Source organism: Gymnoscopelus braueri, assembly GCF_963280865.1.
Source record: "Gymnoscopelus braueri genome assembly, chromosome: 13".
Taxonomy (NCBI): Eukaryota; Metazoa; Chordata; class Actinopteri; order Myctophiformes; family Myctophidae; genus Gymnoscopelus; species Gymnoscopelus braueri.
This window is the reverse complement of record NC_137615.1, coordinates 7,563,477-7,585,545: the sequence shown is the minus strand read 5'-3', so window position 1 is coordinate 7,585,545 and position 22,069 is coordinate 7,563,477. Positions and strand designations below refer to the sequence as shown.

At 41.1% G+C, this 22,069-nt stretch overlaps 1 protein-coding gene across 5 annotated transcripts in view; it reads left to right on the top strand.

Annotated features, from left to right (window-relative positions):
* The window catches only part of lmtk2 (lemur tyrosine kinase 2), a 94,041-nt gene that overhangs the window by 35,409 nt on the left and 36,563 nt on the right, over positions 1-22,069 (top strand). For all 5 annotated transcript variants that reach the window (XM_080448458.1, XM_080448456.1, XM_080448457.1 and 2 more), the window contains exons 5-6: positions 1,615-1,733; positions 2,375-2,462. In XM_080448458.1, the coding sequence (XP_080304584.1) occupies positions 1,615-1,733; positions 2,375-2,462 (207 nt within the window). The remainder of the gene's footprint in view (positions 1-1,614; positions 1,734-2,374; positions 2,463-22,069) is intronic.

The window sequence follows — 22,069 nt, the reverse complement described above, 5'->3', positions numbered from 1 at the left end:
GTTGTGAGCTTGTAGATCGGCTATTTTCAAATAAAGTGGTTAATGTATGTTTCATAATGTAATAATGTATATCTGCAAAGTAACTAGTAACTCAAGTTTTCAAATAATTGTAGTGGAGTAAAAGTACAATATTTTCCTCTGAGATGTAGTGGAGTAGAAGTAAAAGTATTGGAAATTGGAAATACTCAAGTAAAGTACAAATACCTCAGAATTGCACTTAAGTACAGTACTTAAGTAAATGTACTTAGTTACTTTACACCACTGCCCTGTAGTAACTCTGAGGACCCCTTGTTGAAGACCCCTGGTCTATTGTGTAAAAAAGTTTAACATGTCTTTCTGTGAGGCTGTCTGGACAAATACGTCCATATATACGTATGCCTCACGTCGTGACGTGAAGTCGGTGCATGTCACCACTTTTTAGGCTACGGTTTCTGTTTGTCGGTGTGTGAAGAGAGAGAGAGAGAGAGAATAGGGGAAAGGGAGGGAGAGAGGAGGAGTGAGAGATGGATAGGTAGAGAGGGAGCTCAGAGAGAGAGACACAGGCACACAGATGGAGAGAGTCAGAGCGGGAGTAGGACTGTCACAATTATTATATAATCGTGTAATCGCAATTATTTTTTCATAATCGTTACCATGTTGAAAAATGTTTATCTTTCGCCAATCTCGGTTGTGAGCTTGAAGATCGGCAATTTTCCTTTGACTGTCCCCCCCCCCCCCCCCCCAGAATTCATTCATGTGGTTAAAATAATAAAATAAAAAACCTCACAGCAGGCTTAGTTCCATAGTTTCACAGGCTCATTTTCCCCACAGCTGAGCTCTTTGCACATGGTCTAGTGTGTCTTGTTTCTGAGCCCAGAGTTATGTCCTCAAGCTGTGTGTGTGTGTGTGCTCCCCTCCTGCCAAGGAACCTACTACACACACACACACACACACACACACACACACACATCTGTGATGCACACAGGTGACACTGCTCACTGCTGCACGGGAGCTTTCTCTGTGTTTTAACCCATTGAGGCCTGAGGTTTACAATTCTACTAAATGTCCTCTAAATCCTGTTTAAAAAAAACAAAACGTATGTTGCTGTATTAGTGGTTCTCAAACTTTTTAATGTCAAGGACCAGGGACCCCCATGAAGCAAAGAATAGAGTTAAAAATGTTCGCTTTAAACAATATATATTCAAAGGTTTGCACACATTTTCATGATTTTTCAAAAATAGCAGATCTACAAGCTCGTAGCGCGGCACTCGGTGCCGCGCTACGAGCTTGTAGATCTGCTATTTTTGAATAGCCAAAGTGTAAAATAATGCTTTTTTAAACTCAAATCAAAAAGTGACACAGATGCGTTCCAGGTTCTCAATGGGTTAAGATAGATGGATAGATTCTTTATTTTGTCCTTGCGGAAATTCACGTTGTGCCAAGAAGCCATCCCAACCCCTTCTTCTATTAGAGTTCGAGTTTGAAATATTCACCGATCGAACATGAACGTCTCTTTACTGCTGCAGTTTTTTGGGAGCACATGATGTAGATCATGAGACCAAAAAGGAGTTGATCCCAGATTAAAGGTTAAATGAATCTCATGCGGTTCATTCATGTGTTTTTTCCTTGGTATAGGTCCTGCTCAGTGAGATCTACACGGATCCCGGAGCCTCCAGGGTGGTGGTGAAGGAGCTGAAGGCCAACGCTACGGCCAAAGAACAGAATGACTTCCTACAGCAGGGAGACCCGTACAGGTGAGCAGTCAGTGGTCATCATTACTATTACTAAGACATTCTGGATGATAAGAGCGTCTGCTTAAAGGGGTAGTTCACCCCCCAAATAACTTTTTTTCTATTGATTACTCACCCCATGGAGCCTTGAATTCATGGATATTTTTTTGTTTTTGTCGCATTCCTTCCTTTATTATTTGATTATAATAAATTTAGCCCCATTGATTCCGGTAGGAGACACAAATGCATTTGTGTCTCCTACCGGAATCAATGGGGACAAATTTATTATAATCAAATTATTGGCTTAGGAATGTGACAAAAACAAAAAAATATCTATGAATTCAAGGCTCCAGATGGTCAGTAATCAATAGAAAAAAAGTTATTTTGGGGGTGAACTACCCCTTTAAGTGTGTTAACCCCATTAAGACCTGGAACGCATCTGTGTCACTTTAGATTTCTTTGGGCTATTCAAAAATAGCAGACATACAAGCTCATAGCGCGGCACCGAGTGCCGCGCAATGAGCTTGTAGATCTGCTATTTTTGAAAAATCTTGAAAAAAAAATATATATAATTTTTTTTCAAAAAACTGTTTGCAGGATTTAGAAAACATTTTTAAGAATGGCCTCAGGTCTTAATGGGTTAAATTGTGAATTGTTCTTCACAGAGTGTTGCAGCACCCTAACATCCTGCAGTGTGTGGGACAGTGTGTGGAGGCCATCCCCTTCCTGTTGGTCTTCGAGTACTGTGAGATGGTGAGTTATACCACGTGGAACACTGTGATGTTTATTGAGTCGCTTTTTCCTTTAACCGCATGTTACCCCGGTTCCGCTCGACTCTACTCACTTTGCAGTGACACTGGTGTCCATTCGGTCTGACCGATCACTGTAGTCTACAAACACATTCAAAGTAAAGGTCACAGCAAAGAAAAAAAATCCACTTTGAATTAGGGCATTCACGAATAGTGATTTTTAGCATTCAAATTATTCGACCTATAAGTATATATATAATAATAAAAAATGTTTTTTTTTATTATTTTTTTTATATATAGACCGCCGAAGTCTGACGTCATTTACACATCCTTTGTTTGTCTACCTGGTTCGCAGTTTTCCACCCCCGTTCTGAATCCCATAGACGTATTTAATATCGCGTCAAATAAGAACTGTGTTCCAAAAATAAACAAATGACCCCGGCGGGTTGACTCTTATGGATATGAAGCATCAACTGACGGTGAGAAAACGCTAATGTTACTTCCGCCGAATTAGTTACATTTTCGCCAGAAACAGACTGTATCAAATATAAGTGACTGACTATCATAAACGATACAGAACCTCCTCCCTGACAATAACGCCGACACGCGGTGTTTATTTTTGGACCACAATTCTTATATGAGACGATTCTAAGATGACCCAATGTTATTCTCCATAGAGAAATTACTTCCGCAAACCTGGGGATGAACGAGTCACGTCAGGACTTCGGTGCTCTATGGCATTGATGACTCGACTCAAGGAATACGAGTTGACGTCACACCAGAGCTCACAGCTGCGTGTCTGCTGTAGATTTTTTTTTTAAATAGAATAATCGAATAGTGGTTTGATAGTCGAATAGTCGGTTTGATAGTCGAATATTCGACTATTCTGTTAATGCCCTACTTTGAATTGTGGGCTCTGATTGGTCTCCCACAACTCTGGGGTGAGCGAAATGAGACGCACAGACCAATCTGGGTATTTTTTTTCTCTCGCTCTGGTATTCATCTGGTTTCCAGGCTACTATGTCCTGGCCCAAGGACTTACCGGACTCCCTGCTATTTTAATCCATTAAGACCGGGAACGCATCTGTGTCATTTTGAGAAATTAACTCTCTCACTGCCAGACTTATTTCTGGCCGCATTTGCCCACTGCCAGCGATTTTTTTTTTAATAATTTTTTTTGGTAAAAATAAAAGTGCTCAGGAGCCGAGATACAGCCTTTTTCAGTAATAAGTTAAACAAGAAGTGAATGGAGCAGCAAATCTTCAAATCATGATATCTTGGGTTCTGAACATTAAAAAAAGAATATATATATATATATATAATTTTTTTTAAACTCCTGATAACTCGTTCTTGGCAGCCAGAGAGTAAAAAAATTGCAGATCTACAAGCTCATAGCTCACGAGCTTGTAGATCTGCAATTTTTTGTTTTAATCGTGGAAAATCTTTGCAAATCTGAATATAGATTGTATATGTGTGTTAAAGTGCTGATTTTTAACTCCGATCTGTGCCTCTGGGGGTTCTGGAACAACATATTTTGAGATGGGGGTCCGCGGCCAAATACATATCATTTTGGGTGGTCCTTGACATGGAAAAGTTGATATAGCATACTGTTAGGATTTAGAAAAATCTGTATTTGACCGGGGACCCCCGTCTCAAAATGTTTTGTTCCAGGGACCCCCCAGAAGCAAAGATTTCAGCTAAAAATGTTCGCTTTAAAAAATAAATATATGTTTTGATTTGCCCACATTTCACAATAATAAAAAAAGCAGATCTACAAGCTCATAGCACGCTATTAGCTTGTAGATCTGCTATTTTTGAATAGCCCAAAGTATAAAACAATGGTTAAAGTGGTGACACGGATACGTTCCAGGGTTTTTTAATGGGCTAAGTGGTCCGCTAAGCTAACAGGTTCATAGGGCAAGACCCTGTTTAAACGGTGTCCCGCTCGCAGGGACAACACCACCACCACCGCACCCCCCCCGTCCCGTCCTGTCCTGTCCTCTCCTCCCACCCCTCACACCCAAATTAGCCAGTGGTGGAAAAAGTACTCAAATTTTTTACTTAAGTAAAAGTATCAATACTGCAATGTAGAAGCGTTCTGTTACAAGTAACAGTCCAGAATTCTAAATTTACTTGAGTAAACGTACAAAAGTATTGGTATCAAAATGTACTTAAAGTACCAAAAGTGAAAGTACTAAACATTTGAGGATGTTTTAGTATATTTTAGTGTTTAAAAAAATAGCAGATCTACAAGCTCACAACGCGTCGCGATGCGACGCGTTGTGAGCTTGTAGATCTGCTATTTTCAAATAGCCTAGGTATAAAATAGAGCTAAAGTGGTTAATGTATGTTTTATAATGTCATAATTTATATCTGCTAAGTAACTAGTAACTTAAGTTCTCAAATAAATGTAGTGGAGTAAAAGTACACTATTTGCCTCTGAGATGTAGTGGAGTAGAAGTAAAAGTATAGACAATTGGAAATACTCTAGAAAGTAAAAATACCTCAAAATTGTACTTAAGTACAGTACTTGAGTACGTGTACTTAGTTACTTTACACCACTGAAATTAGCCCAGCGTCCGTCCGTCCGTCCGTTCCATCTGAACCCATTGAGTCTGCCTATCGCCTCGCCCCACCAACCAACAGCCAAAGATGTAGTCACTGTTTTTTCTAGATCTATTCTGAGGGTGTGTGGAGCCCCGCCTTCCTTCCTGACGGGAACAGGGAGCCCCCTTTCTCCTCTCCTCTCCCCTCTCTCTTTTCTCCCCTCTCTCTTTTCTCCTCTCCTCTCCTCTCGCCTCGCCTCCTAAAAGTCTTCATTTCACCATTGGTCGGACCATGGTGTCTCACCAGCCGAAAATAGCGGACATTCAAGCTCACAACGCGTCGTGCCTGCAACGTGTTGTGAGCTTGTAGGTCTGCGCTCAAACCCAAGTATAAACCAGGCTTTAACGCCCCCCCCTCCGTGCGCACACACACACGCACACGCACACACGCACACGCACACACACACACACACACACCCTCGCATAGTAAGGTCTCATTCCAGGACTTCTCACATTCCCACCTCGCCCAGTAAAGCAACCATCTCCGTTTACCCCCCCCCCCCCCCCCACCACCACACCCCACCCAACCCAGACCCCCGTCCGGTCCCCCTCCTCCCCCTCCTCCTCCTCCTCCTCCGGTGTCATCCGCACCAGTTGCTGTGTTTGTGCATTTTTATGGAGCGCATGCCATTGCCTCCTCTCTCTTTTTAAGATCCGTCAAACTCAACATCCTGTTGCCTGCTGCGGTGGAAAAAAGTACTCAAATGTTCTACTTAAGTAAAAGTATCAATATTGCAATGTAGAAGCACTCTGTTACAAGTAAAAGTCCCGAATTAAAAATGTACATGAGTAAAAGTACAAAGGTATTGGTATCAAAATGTACTTAAAGTACCAAAAGTAAAAGTATTAAAATGTCTGAAAATAGCAGATCTACAAAAAATAGCCGATCTACAAGCTCACAACGCGTCGCATCGCGATGCACACATTTTCCCGATTCTCCCAAAAAATAGCAGATCTACAACCTCATAGCGCGCCATGGCCATGAGCTTGTAGATATGCTATTTTTTTAAATGCCAAAGAAATCTAAAATGAATGATGAAGATGCTTTCCCGCTCTTTATGGGTTAAGAGGCGTGACACGTGAGGTTTGCTCACGACACTGACGGATGCAAGCGGTCTAAAAAAAGACCCCCACGGAGTCACCGACTCAGGGTGCCGAGACATTTTTTTTTTTTTTTGCCTTCCTTAATCTTGTCCGCTATCTCTCTCGTTGCTGGACGTACGACGAGAAGGATTCCTGACAAATGTGTTCCCTCGTCAGCTTCGACTAACCTAGGTCCAAAAATCTAGGTTTGACTAACCTAGGTCCAAAAATCTAGGTTTGACTAACCTAGGTCCAAAAATCTAGGTTCGACTAACCCAGGTCCAAAAGCTTGAAACACGTCGCTTCGCGCCGCGTTTCGAGCTTTTGGATCTGCAACTTTTTGATACTTTTGTAATTAACACTGCTATTTAGAAACATGATTTTTTTTCTTCGTTTGTCTAATAAAAAATTTCGTTTTTCAGAAAACCTAGGTTAGGTTAGAAAAGTAACAGTTTTGGACATATGAGGTTTCCACCCGACAGTGACGATATAATGCTGCTAAGCTGTGTGTGTGTGTGTGTGTGTGTGTGTGTGTGTGCCGTGCACAGTAGGAAGATGAGGAGGAGTCTGCGCTGGGCTCCTCTCACCAGATTTACTGCTGCCTTGTATGTCCAAAACCATTGCTCTTCAGGAAATGGGACAAAGTAGCAAAAATAGCTGATCTACAAGCTGACAACGTATCGCATTGCGATGTGTTGTGAGCTTGTAAATCTCTTTGTACACCAAAGTATAGGGCAATGACCTCTCTGATGACCAGGACATATATAGACGCCGTCGGAAGCTGTTTGCTCAAAGGGAAAACGCTGTGTCGCAAATTTAGCATGCGCTCAGTACCGGTGAAGATTTCACTCTTTAAATCTTTCTGTACACCTCTGTATACTGCCCACCTGTGGTTAGACGACTCACAGTGGCTTATTATAATGACTGTATGAGGCTGCTGCTGAGAGCTCCCAAGAAGCTCAAGTGCTGCAAGCCAGATGTTTGTTAGTGTCGGGGTATCCACCTGCTCTGCTGTGCTACGCAATCTTAACACATTGGCTGCCAAACACGCATATCTGCGTTCTAATTAATTTCTCGCCTGGCTGCCAAAGACGCAGATCTGCGTTCTTAAAAAAAAATATATATATATATATTTATCGAAGATTTAAACTCCTATCCACTTCCTTGTTAACTTAAAACTTAAAAATTCTGTATCTCGGCTCCTGAGTACTTTTTTTTTCAATGAAAAATCTCTGGCAGTCTACAGCAAAAAATCTGAAATAATTCTGGCAGATTAGGTGTTAAGATTATAGATTTATGTGTAGGGCATCTGAGTCGGTAAATGACATCTTTGCTGTCATAACTAACCCTATACGTCGTAGTTCTGTCAGGTTCTCCTCTAGACCAGGGGTCTTCAACGTTTTCAGCCCAAGGACCCCCTAGCTGAGACAGAGATGAAGCAGGGACCCCCTCTATATTGTGTAGGCCTACCATTGTGTTTCAGATTAAACTCTTTTTTTTTTTACTGTTCTTTTTTCCCTCTACACCTATGCACCTCTTTGCCAAAAATAGCCGATCTACAAGCCCACAACGCCTCGCAGCGCGAGGCGTTGTGAGCTTGTAGATCTGCTATTTAAAGCTAAAGTTCTCCTCAGAAAAAGGGATGCTATGGGTCAAGTGGTTAAGGTAAAAAAAAAATCATATCACACAAAGATTTGGCGGACGGGATCCCCTGTAGTAACTCTGAGGACCCCCTAGGGGTCCCGGACCCCCTGTTGAAGACCCCTGCTCTAGACCATTGACGCACTTGTCTGTATGTTCGAACCCAATCTGGGAACCCATCGCCAACTGAAAATGAAAAACAGCGCCCTCTGCTGTTTGTTCTATGTCTGTTGGCTCTGGGCGGAAGAAAACGTAGAGCCAGAGCGCAAAGGAAACCGGTGTTTTGTATGCCTTCAACGCGTCACTTCCGGTTGGTGCGACTATGTTTTCATTCCCACTAACAATATTTCTACACGGAACACTAACACCACTTCTCCCAGAGAACATGGATCGTTTTGGTTATAAGCCCACTTGTTTCTATGATGAAAGAGTAAGTTAAAATGTGAATATCTTTCCGTGGTTTTGTCTGCTCCGCGGACGTTATTGTTAAATTAGTTTCGGTTTGTTTCGAGGGGGAAAGATCGACGGACACGTGAATCCCGCCCACTACATTTGATTGGGTAAAGCGCGGCCCGCTTCCTGATCTGAAGGCACGCCCATGCGCACTTGTTATGACGAACCTCCCCGACAGATTCCAACGCAGTGCAGAATCTGTTCTTGAGAGATTAGTTCGAACCTGAACACGGTGGAAGTATTTTTATTGTATTGTGTTGAATTGAATTACGAAAAACATAATAAAAAATTGAGATATAGGTTTTCTGCCTGGCAGCTCCAATATGGTGTAAAGGACAGTTGAGCTGTTGAGCAGCTTTAATTTTCATCCATCTTGGAAAGTGTTGTTGGTATATTGATCGAATCTTGTAGTTAATAACTTAAAGCATTGCCGCTTTTAAAAAGTAGGAGTAACCGACTGACCGTTGACGTTCTCCATGCACTGTTTTATAGAGAGATTAATGGAGATTCATTAGTTTTTTCCACAAACGTTGTCACTTCATGCTGGGGCTGGCAATGAGGATGAACCGTGAAGAACCGCAGGACATGCCAACACCTTGCCTTCTCACTTAGAGCCACCCTGATGGGCAAGCCATGGCTTAGCAATGGTCCCACTGAGGTGGGAGCGCGTCATGCCATCCCCAGTGTTGCCAGATTCTGTGAGAGAAACAAGCAACCGGGTCTAGGGAAACCAGTCCAAAAGAAGCGCCTATGGGCCACATGAGCACTTTAACATATACATCAGCTATTTGAAAATAGCAGATCTACAAGCTCACAACGCGTCGCGATGTGAGCTTGTAGATCGGCTATTTTCAAATAAAATCTTTACAATAAGCAGATCTGGCAACCCAGGCCATCCCACCCCGGCGGGCCATGGTTATAGCACTGAGCGCATGGTGCCACCCCCGATGTGGGCATGATCACATTAGCATGGTCCCACTGAGGAGCGCATGGTGCCATCCAACCCCTGATGGGGCAGGGCTAGCATCATGCCATCTCACTCTCATAGGAAGGGCTGAGCATGGTCTCATTGTTGTGCTCATGGTGTCATCATCCCACCCTGACGGGCATCATGGTTAACCCATTAAGACCGGGAACGCATCTGTGTCATTTTTTTTATTTCTTTGGCTATTCAAAAATGTCACATTCGAAAATGTGTGCAAACATTTGTAACTCAAATCTTTGCTTCTGGGGATTCTACAAATGTCTTCTAAATCTTTTTTTTTAAAAACTTCTGTTGCTACAATCAGTGGTTCTCAAACTTTTTCATGTCAAGGACCACCCAAAATTATATGTATTTGGCCACCGACCCCATCTCAACATATTTTGTTCCAGGGACCCCCCAAGAAGCAGAGATTTGAGTTACAATAAAAAAAAAAAAAGATTTCCAAAAAAAAAAATCAAAAAATAGCAGATCTACAAGGTCAGTGCTATGAACTTTAATAGCTATTTTTTTAATAGCCAAAGAAATCTTAAAATGGCACGGATGCTTTCCCGGTCTTAATGGATTAAGCACTGAGTGTATCACACCCAGACGTGTCATGGTTAGCATGGTCCCACTGAGGAGCACATGGGTGCCATCATGCCGCCCTGATGGGCAGGTATAGATAGCGTCATGCCATCTTCACTCTGATGGGGCAGGGCTAGCATACGTCCCACTGAGTGCATCGTGCCAATGCCGCCCTGATGGGAGGTCTTAGCATCATGCATCCCGCCCCGATTAGCAGGGTTAGCATGGCCTCACTAAGCGCGTCGTGCATGGAGTTATAACGTATCTAGAGAACGGGACGGCCCCGCCCCCAGAAGCATCCGTAAGTACCCTCTTCTTCCGCATTAAGAAAACCACATTTTGGTGCCCAAATGCGGAAGACTTGAGCACCAAGCAGAGCGCACTAGGTTTTCAAACGGTAGAAGCATGCGCAGTAGCGCGTCTTTAAAATGCGGAAGTCCCAGATTTGACCACCGGGCGATGGCAGCTTCACTTTCTACCGCGGTTCTGGGAGCTTGGTGTCCTTGCCATCCATGGTTAGCATGGATCCCACTGAGGCATTGCGTAAACCCAATCTTCCTGCACTAATTGTCGAGTTGGTTGAGACGATTCGCAGTGAAGAGTTTTGTTTTTACTAGTTGTGATTGTCATGACTGTAGGACAGGGATGGCAAACTCATTTTAGCTCAGGGGCCACATGGAGGAGGGCCAGAGGGCCAGAGGGCCGGAACCGGACCGGTACCGGACCGGTAAAATCATGGCTTAATAACTAATAATAACAATAACAACAACTTCAGATAGTTTTCTTTGTTTACTTTACTTAGTCTTAGTTAGTACAAGCACATTCTGAAAATGTAAACTTCACAAATAGGGATGGCCAAATGGAGACATTTTATTAACCGTTTACCGTTAGGCCTTACCGATTAATTAATCGATAACCGTTAAGATTTTTTTGTTTTTGTTTTTTGTGCCAAAATACATTTTATTTCAAAGGGCCAAGTCTACACAGTTTGTTTTGTGTCTCCAGCAGAGTTTCTAGTGTCTCTATCTCTCTCTGGAAGAGGTTGCACATGAACTCTGCAGCCGCACTGAGGCGCTCCAACACAAACAATATCAATACAAAGACGAGGAAGAAGAAGAGGAAAGTGGAAGTTACGTGTGGTTGCAGGTGTAGACTTGGCCAAAAAACTATTAAAACATTTTTGGCCAAAAAATTTGTAAAATCATCTCGCGGGCCGGATTAAACTAGTTAGCGGGCCTGATCCGGCCCGCGGGCCGTATGTTTGACATCCCTGCTGTAGGAAGACAGGAGTAAGGAGAGGGAGGGTAGTGGCATACGCCGGTACTGCCGCTATATCCGCACGCAGAAACCAACCAATCCACATGGCCTTTAAATGCTAAAAGGCCACGTCAATCATCCTATAGCTGTCCCACAACACCTCTCCACACACACACACACACACACACACACACACACACACACACACACACACACACACACGACGAAACGTGACACCGGGCCCTTGGTGATTGGCTTTTTTGGGGATTCACCCTCTCTCTGTCTCCCAACATATAGGCGACATCCAGCTCAAGAACCGAGACAGGGTGATTGATGGTTGTTTTCCCGTCCTGCATCACCCCCCCGTGCCCAGGCACAGGAACCCTGACTCGTTGCATTTTTTTTAGACACCCAAAATATACAGCCAGCAACAACTGGAGCGGGGGGGGGGGGGGGGGGGGGGGGGGCTCTCTCCTCCTTGCCGTGCAGAATGCACAGGCCTCCTCCACACCCCCACGGTGTGAGTGACAACAACCTCCTTAAGATTTGTCACGGTGGCTGAAGCTCGCCCGCCGTCCCCCCCCGTAGCGCCACGATGGCCGCCCGCGTATGACATCATCACCGTTTGGTATTTATTAACCCATTAAAACCTGAGGCGATTCTTTAAAAAAAATCTAAATCCTAAAAGTTTTTGGAAAAAAAACTAAAAGATTCTTTTTTCACGATTTTTCAAAAATAGCAGATCTACAAGCTCATAGCGCGGCACTCGGTGCCGCGCTATGAGCTTGTATATCTGCTATTTTTGAATAGCCAAAAACATCTAAAGTGACACAGATGCGTTCCAGGTATTAATGGGTTAAATGATGCCTTCGTGACCACGCTCATGTAGCCTGTGGGTAACGTTGTTCTTTCCTGATATTTGTCCTCATTTTGTTTGACTAGCGGTAGGCTGATTAGTGCTGTGTGTGTGTGTGTGTGTGTGTGTGTGTGTGTGTGTGTGTGTGTGTGTGTGTGTGTGTGTGCGTGTGCGTGCGCGGGCTCCAACATGAAATTAAATGTGACAAGGACATTATGATAAGGTACATCAGTCGTTCTAAAACCTTTTTAAACCATTAAGACCTGGAACGCATCTGTGTCACTTTAGATTTCTTTGGCTATTCAAAAATAGCAGATATACAAGCTCATAGCGTGGCACCGAGTGCCGCGCTATGAGCTTGTAGATCTGCTATTTTTGAAAAATCGTAAAAAATACATATATTTTTTTATTTTCCGAAAAAATGTTAGGATTTAAAAAATGTTTAGAAGCGGCCTGAGGTCTTAAAAGGTTAATTCCCAAGGACCTCCAGTTTGATACGCATCAATCCAGTCCACTTTATTCATAGAGCACATTTAAAACGACAGCGTTGAACCAAAGTGCTGTACGCTCGGTAAACGAATAGAACATACTAAACAATGAACAATAAACATTGCCTAAAGGAAACAGCAACTCTTCGGTCTGAATCATGGAAAAGCCAAGGAGTACGAGTGAGTTTTCAAAACGTGATTTAAACACAGGCAGGGTTTGAGACGCTCTTAAAGGGATAGTTCACCCCCGAAATGACTTTTTTTCTATCGATTAGTCACCCCATGGAGACTTGAATTCATGGGTTTTTTGGTTTTTTTGTCGCATTCCTATAAGCCAATAATTTGATGACCGGCAGTGGTTCACGTAGGAGACGCAAAGAGTCTCCTTTGTGTCTCCTACCGGAACCGTTGCCTATACCGGTCCGCTGGTCATCAAATTATTGGCTTAGGAATGCGACAAAAACTAAAAAATACACACACACACACACACACACACACACACACACACACACACACACACACACACACACACACACTATTATTATTATTTTATCTCTGGCACCCCAGCCTACACTCTCATATCGTCAGTGTATATTTAACTCTGACGGTGCACAAATATAACCAAATGGAGCGGACCCCCTGGTGGTCCCGTAGCAGCAGTGTGTGTGTGAGCAGTTGTTCCTTTAAGGGGGGAGGACAAAGGGAGGGTGGGCACGGGGGTCATCATGTCAAAGCTGACCTCATGAACAACAGGCTTTCTAAGGTTTTGTTTACTTTACACCCTGACCCCCGTGTGGTTAGAAAGCAAAGTCACAGCTCATTCTGATTAGATATATGTATGTCAGTTCAGTTTCTTGTTAAATTAAATATATATCATATATAAAGGGACCCCCCCCATCTCAAAAAGTTTTGTTCCAGCGACCCCCCCCAGAAGGAAAGATTTGAGTTACAAATGTTCGCTTTAAAAATATATATTTTCAAAGATTTGAAGACATTTCAAGATTTTTCTAAAATAGCAGATCTACATTACATTACATTACAGTCATTTAGCAGACGCTTTTATCCAAAGCGACTTACAATAAGTGCATTCAACATAGGTTGGGAACGAAACTACTCATCACCAGAAGTCTTAAGTGCATTTCTTGCAAAAACAAGCAACCAAGAGTATACCTAGCGCTAAGGTAAAAGTGCAATATATCAGCTACCTACTTTCTTAAACAGATGAGAGAAAATAGCAAAATGAAATGAGCACGCGCTAATACAAAAGTGTATCGACTAAACAAGATCCAATAAAACAGTGCAACAATAAAGCAATCTACAAGAGTTCCGTGCTATGAGCTTGTAGATCTGCTATTTTTGAATAGCCCGAAGTATAAAATGGCACCCCCCCCCCCCCACGGGATGGCCACAGCTGAATGAATGGTTAGAGAAGCCCCCATGGGAAGCCTAAAGGTCGCAGGTTCGATTCCAGGCCTCAGCAATGTGTCCCTGAGCAAGACACTTAACCCTAACTGCTCCCCCCCCCCTCCTCCTAGTAGTTATATATGGGTAAATGCAGAGGGAAAATTTCACGTATGTTTTCATCAGTGGTGGAAAAAGTATTCAGATATTTTACCTTTTAAGTAAAGGTAGCAATACCACAATATAAACAATACTCTGTTATAATAGTCAGGGGATATTAAAAACATCTTGGAATAAATTCCTTACCAAAAAAAATCTTCACCAATGTGTTTGTAAAAGTGTCTAGTAACACATCTCACAAAGACTGAAATGCAGTTTCCCTAGGAGAATTTTTGACAGCTCCTGAAAGTTGGGGTACAAAATCTAGATTTAATTCTGTTTTAAGTAGCATGTGAGGGGTCAAACTAGGGTGTTTTTATGATTCTGAATCCATTGTTTTGCACCAAAACCACTCCTTGGGCTAAAAACGGCCATAGCCATCCTTTTCCAGGTATACTTTTTGTGTAAAAAGCCCATTGAGATTGGGCCGAAAATAGCAGATCTACAAGCTCACAATGCGTCGCGACACGTTGTGAGCTTGTAGATCTGCTATTTTCAAATAGCCTAGGTATAAAATAGGGCTAAAGTGGCTTAGTCATTTTTATAATTTAGTCATTTATATCTGCAAAGTAACTAGTAATAACTACATTTTTCAAATAATTGTAGTGGAGTAAAAGTACAATATTTGCCTCTGAGATGTAGTGGAGTAGAAGTAAAAGTATTGCAAATTGGAAATACTCTAGTAAAGTAAAAAAGTAACTCAAAATTGTACTTAAGCACAGTACTTAAGTACATGTACTTACTTTCCACCACTGGTTGCCGTGTTATTATACGGCAATGCCCCTATTATTTCTCTCCTCAAATGTCTTCAAAAACGTTCTTTAGTCTAACTGTTTCGCTGTAAAAGGACATTGTGTGTTTGTGTACATGGCTCCCTTGTTGATTGCGGCAACAACCGAGCACCGCGGCTTGATTGATTTATCGATTGAGTAATTTAATTCAGGTGTGTTGTCACCGTCGGCCCCCGTAACTTATTGATAGCAGCGGTCATTATGTAAGGGATAATTGTCGCTGCGCTGGTAGTTGTTGAGAAATAACACCCGACAGGATGATTAAACACAGAGGTGAAGCTGAGGTTTTTAATCATCCTGAATAGGGGTTATTTCTAATCAACTACCGGCGCACGCGACAATTATCCCGCTTATTACACGGCTAATTAATACATAAATTAATAAATTGAACCCAAAAGTAACGGCAAAATGAAGTATTTCTTTGCTTAAAGGGTAAGACCACTTTGGTAGAGGTTTGGGTTGTGTAGTTACCTTGCCATGATGTAACTCCAAAGGTGGGCAAGAAATCAAAAATAATTGCTCCATTGATTAGAAATTGATAATTCAAAATATGCTCCTCATTGACTAACATTGTACGGTAAAACAGCTCTCAAAGTCACTCTTTTAGCACATAAATGAACCCAAACATAGCTGATTCAGACAATATAGAGCATCACCAAACCCAGTACTGTTTGTTTTTTTAATAAAAATGTCAACTTCCTGTTGATTTAGCTATTTGAAGATCTGGATCCGGATCCGCCGATCCAGTCCGGGTTTTCTACTTATTAAAAATGGCAAAATCAACAGGAAGTTGACATTTTTATTTAAAAAAAAAAACAGTACTGGGTATGGTGATGTTCTATATTGTCTGAATCAACTTTGTTTGCGTTCGTTTTTGTGCTGAAAGAGTGACTTTGAGAGCAGTTTTACCTTACAATGTAAGTCAATGAGGACCATATTTTGAATTATCAATTTCTAATCAATGGAGCAATTATTTTGTATTTCTTGCCCACCTTTGGAGTTACATCATGGCAAGGTAACTACACAACCCAAACCTCTACCAAAGTGGTCTTGCCCTTTAAGGTAATGAATGTATTCCATAAGTGGTCGCCTCGGAAAACAAGGAAGTGTCGATCAAATAGAATCAATTTTCGGTTATTGCATCGTCTTATTTCTCGCTTCAAATGTTTTCAAAAACATTCTTGAGAGCAACGTTTAGCTGTAAATGACATTGTATGTTGTTTACACGGTTGTCATGTGGGATACAGCATAAAATTCAAGCAGCGCAGCAGGTGCTTTGATTAGACAGAGGTCTGTTATAGAGCTCATCTGTCATTATTCAGAAATAACACACCGCTGAATTCAAGTGATTGACCAATCAGAATCAAGCCTTCAACCAAGCCGTGTAATAATGAAAAATAACAGTCCGCTGAATTCGGCGATTGACCAATCGGAATCAAGCATTCAACCAAAGCCGTGTTAATAATGGCAACAATAAAGGCTCTTAATTTGGTGGTCATGACGGCGAGTCAAGAAGGTGAGTTATTGATTGACACGTTGTCGTCCATAACTTGTGAACTATTCATGGTAGACGGGTGAGATTGATGGCGTTGGAAAGGTCGTCTCAAACCACTTCACTTCCCCGCATTGGGTTTTCCTAGAATAGATAAATGATACAAATTGATGTTGAAGTTTGACATTTTGTCGCTCAATTATGCATCACCCCTAGCTAACCCTTGTTTCTTTAATACAATACAACTGTTTAATGGGGTTCTAGCGTTATTACCAACTCTCTACTTGGAATACCAACTCCCTACTTTGTACCGTTGCTGTCAGCAGTGTTGATTTTGACAGAACATTTTGATTTAGTTTTAGTCTTAAGGTCCTTACACACCGGGGCGATTTTTTCGTGCGAATAATAAGCTTTTTTTAAAAACCTTAGGTAAAGTCAATGCAAGCGTACATGGCGCGAAAAAGCGGAAAAGCGAAGCGAAAAAGCGTCTTTTAATTATTCGGAACGAGTCCGAATTTTGCGTATATTCGCACATTCGCCGGTGTGTAACCGCCTTTAGTCTTTTGAATAAGATTCCATTTAGTTTTAGTCATATTTTAGTCATCTGAAATGTTCTAGTTTTGGTCTAGTTTTAGTCGACTAAATATCATAAAATTATGGTCGACTAAATCTACAGTTGATTAAGTCGACTAAAATGTATTTTGGTGGTGCCTTGATGGCGTCGTAATGGCTGATTTTGCACTTGGTTGCATGCTGAAAATAGCTGATCTATAAGCTATAACCTTGTATGCCCCCCCCCCCCTCCCCCAAACAAAAAAAAACCTGTGTTCCAATGGATCCAATGTAGATATTATTTAGCTCTTGTGGGGGTTTGTAGCTGAGTGGATTAAGAGGGCGCCTGGGAAACATAAGGTCCCTGGTTTGCGTCCCAGCCCCTGGTCTGGGTGTCGAAGACGACGTATCTCTTGAGAGACACTTAACCCCCCAACTGCTCCCTGGGGCGCTGCCACCGCCCCCCCCCCCCCCCCCCCCCCGTAGCGCCCCCACTGCTCCTGATACTTAGCATGGGTTGAATGCAGAGATCACATTTCACTGTATGTGCAAATATACAGTGACCAATACTGCACATTATTTGTATTATTGTGGGATCGCTAAAGCGATCACACTACTGTTATTGTCAACACCATTTTTTGGCCCCTAACTAGTCCTTCATACTTTTAGCTACAAACTCCGTTCCAACTCTTCAACGTTCGGCCTACTCAGGACATGTCGGCTACCATTTGAATTTTTGAAATAATTTGTACTTTTAGAGATATTTCACTTTTTACTTCTAAAAAACTCCCATTCATTTCAATGGAGAAATTCATACTTTTAGATAGAAACTCCGTTCCAACTCTATAACGTTCAGCCTACTTAGGACATATTGGCTACCATTAGAATTTTTTGAAATAATTTGTACTTTTAGAGATATTTCACTTTTTAAATAGTAAAAATACTTAAAAGTTGATAAAAAGAGTAAAAATACTTAAAAGTTGTAAAAATTAGTAAAAGCTACTTTAAAGTAAATAAAGTGACTAAAAATACTTTAAAGTAAATACCTTGAGTAAAAATACTTAAGAGTACTTATATTGAGTAAAAATACTTAAAAGTACTCAAAATGAGTAAAAATACTTAAAAGTTGAAAAAAATTGTAAAAATACTTAAAAGTTGATAAAAAGAGTAAAAATACTTAAAAGTTGTAAAAATTAGTAAAAGCTACTTTAAAGTAAATAAAGTGACTAAAAATACTTTAAAGTAAGTACCTTGATTAAAAATACTTAAGAGTACTTATACTGAGTAAAAATACTTAAAAGTACTCAACATGAGTAAAAATACTTAAAAGTTGAAAAAAATAGTAAAAATACTTAAAAGTTGTAAAAATTAGTAAAAAATACTTTAAAGTAAATAAAGTGACTAAAAATAATTTAAAGTAAATACCCTTTAGAACCTTTCAAACCTTTAGAACCTCTTAAACCTTTAGAACCTCTTAAACCTTTCAAACCTTTCAAACCTTTCAAACCTTTCAAACCTTTAGAACCTTTCAAACCTTTAGAACCTCTTAAACCTTTCAAACCTTTAGAACCTCTTAAACCTTTCAAACCTTTCAAACCTTTAGAACCATTCAAAGCTTTAGAACCTTTAGAACCTTTCAAACCTTTAGAACCTCTTAAACCTTTCAAACCTTTCAAACCTCTTAAACCTTTCAAACCTTTAGAACCTTTCAAAACTTTAGAACCTTTAAAACCTTTAAAACCTTTAAAACCTTTAAAACCTTTAAAACCTTTAAACCTTTCAAACCTTTAACTCTACTAACACTATCAATACTCAATACCATCAAAATTCTTAGCGATCCCACACTGTTTCTTCAGGAACAGTACCTTCTAGTTATTATTATTATTACGCTTGAAATGTCACTTTTAAACCATTTCAAAAATAGCAACACGTTGCATGGAGATGCGTTGTGAGCTCGTAGATTATTAGCTATTTTGCTACCGCTACCCACTCTTGTATTGTGAAGTAGGGCATTAACCCATTAAGTCCTGGATCGCATCCGTGTCACTTTTTGATTTGAGCTAAAAAAGCATTCTTTTACACTTTGGCTATTCAAAAATAGCAGATATACAAGCTCATAGCGTGGCACTCTCGGTGCCGCGCTAAGAGCTTGTAGATCTGCTATTTTTGAAAAATTATGAAAATGTGTGAAACTCTTTTGAGTATATTGTTTTAAAGCGACATTTTTAACTAAAATCTTCTGCTTCTGAGGGTCCCTGGAACAAAATATTTTGAGCGGCCAAATAAATATAATTTTGGGGGATCCTTGACATGAAAAAGTTTGAGCGCCACTGATATAGAAACATACGTTTTTTTTCAGAATACTGTTGGGATTTAGAAGACATTTGTAGAATCGGCCTCAGGTCTTAATGTGTTAAAGGGATAGTTCACCCCCAAATATCAATTAGTCACCCCATGGAGACTTGAATTCATGGATATAGTTTTTGTCGCATTCCTAAGCCAATTATTTGATGACCGGCAGCAGCTAAGGGTCTCCTTTGTGTCTCCTACCGGGAACCGCTCTCTACCGATCCGCTGGTCATCAAATTATTGTCTTAGGAACGCGACCAAAAACAAAACAAAAAATATCCATGAATTCAAGTCTCCATGGGGTGACTAATCGATAGAAAGAAAGTAATTTTTTGGGTGAACTATCCCTTTAACTTACATAAAAAAAAGTTCTGCCCCGAGGACACATCGACGCCATGTTATTCATGGCAACTATTTTAACGAGGTTGTGTTTTGTTTGGTGTTAATTGTTATGGCCTCTTCACTGATTATGTGTGTTTGGTTGACAACGGCGGACCCCCCCCCCCCCCCCCTCCCCTCTCCCCTGCCCTCCCCTCCCTCCCCTCCCTCCCCAGGACCTCCTAGACTCAAAGGCCAGCTGTTGCGCAGTCTTCAACAAATCAAGATGGGGGCCCCGGCCGGGCCGGGCCGGGCGGCGTATCGCTTACCATACGTTTAATATAGCTCTTCTGTGAAGGAGCTGCTTTTCTCAGAGCTCGCAGGGCGTTGCGCGACCGCCTCAAGGGTTTCGTTTGTCGCTTACTTAACCCATTGAGACCTGAAGCCGATTCTACATGTCTCCTAAATCTCAACAGTTTTCTGAAAAACGTATGTTTCTATATCAGTGGTGCTCAATCTTTTTCATGTCAAGGACCCCCAGAATTATATGTTTTTGGCCACGGACCCCCATCAAAATATTTTGTTCCAGGGACCCCCAGAAGCAACGATTTGAGTTAAAAATATTCGCTTTAAAAATATATATATTCAAAGATTTGCACACATTTTCACGATTTTTCAAAAATAGCAGATCTACAAGCTCGTAGCGCGGCACTCGGTGCCGCGCTATGAGCTTGTATATCTGCTATTTTTGAATAGCCCAAAGTGTAAAATAATGCTTTTTTAGCTCAAATCTAAAAATGACAAAGTTCCAGGTCTTAATGGGTTAACAAGTACAAGCAGCGGCTACGCTTTGGTGGGACCTGATCCGCAAGAACTGTGACGAAATAACACAATAATGAGATGATGGTATATATATCAATTGAAAGTTAAGAATAAAAAGATGATGATAATACTATGATTATGAAGGTAATCATACTGGATGCGGTAGAAATAAAGGCTAGGGTCTTTGCCCTAATGTCTTTGCTGCACATTTTTTCTGTTGCATTTTTTTTGACACTGCTGCAAAAAGATTGCAACTGTCAGTAGTTCTCTAACTTTTTTGGTGCCAAGGACATCCCCAAAATGATGTATTTGGCCCTCGCGGACCCCCATCTGAAAATGTTTTGTGCCAGGGACCCTCCAGAAGAAAATCTAAACTATTAAGAAAAAAATGCAAACACTTTCAAGTTTAAAAAAAAACAAACGTGCATTGAACTCAACGTTCAATGCACTGTGAGCTTGTATATCTGCTATTTTTGAGAGCCACCGTTCTAAATCCTGAGAGTTTTCTGAACAATTTATGTTGCTCTTATCTATAACTTAAATCTAAAAGGACACGGATGATTTCCCGGTTTTAATGTGTTTGCCCATTAACCCATTAACTGCCAGAGGTATTTTCATATTTTTTTAGCCAGTGCCAGAGATTTTTTATTGAAAAAAAAAAAGTACTCAGGAGCCGAGATAAATAATTTTAAAGTTTTAAGTTAACAAGGAAGTGGATAGGAGTCTAGATCTTTGAACAATCATATCCTTTTTTTTATTTTTTTATTTTTTTCACTTCACGTAGATCTACGCGATTGGCACGTGGCGGCTTTAAATCGGTTCGCGTAGATCTACGTGATTGGCAGTGAATCAGTTAAGACCTGAGTCCGATTCTAGAAACGTTTTCTAAATCATATATTTTTTTGGGAAAAGATTTAAAAAAATTATTATCTCAAAATATGTTGTTCCAGGGACCCCCCAGAAGCAAAGATTTGAGTTACTGCTCGCTTAAAAAAATGTATATATTCAAAGATTTGCACAAATGTTCGTGATTTTTCAAAAAATAGCAGATCTACAAGCTCATAGCGCGTGCTATCAGCTTGTATATCTGCTAGACACAAATGCCTTCCTGGTTTCCCGCTTCTTTTCCCGCTTTAATGGGTTGCGTATCTGTGCTTTATGGGCTGTTTGAGAGGAGAGCGAGCTTAGAAACGAGAGCCATCGTGGCACTTTCACTGACTGCTCTGAGCCTGCTTGTAGTGACGCTTCTCCAGACGCTTCCCCACACACACACACACACACACACACACACACACACACACACACACACACACACACACACACACACACACACACACACACACACACACACACACACACACACACACACTTCACTGGCTCACTAAGGTTGAGTCAGGTGGCACTTTTACCAAAAGTCAGTCGTATATTATTATATGACCCTGCAGAGTGACTTGTTAGTGTGTGTGTGTGTGTGTGTGTGTGTGTGTGTGTGTGTGTGTGTGTGTGTGTGTGTGTGTGTGTGTGTGTGTGTGTGTGTGTGTGTGTGTGTGTGTTGTCACTAGGGCATTCCTCTAGGCAGTGGTGGAAAGTAACTAAGTACATGTACTCAAGTACTGTACTAGAGTAAAATATTGAGTATTAAAATCTTTCTATAATTTTACTTCTACTCCACTACGTCTCAGAGGCAAATATTGTATTTTTTTTACTCCACTACAATTTGAAAACTTAAAGTTACTATGTTACTTTGTGGATTTTGATTATTGTTACAAAACATACATGAACCACTTCAGCCCT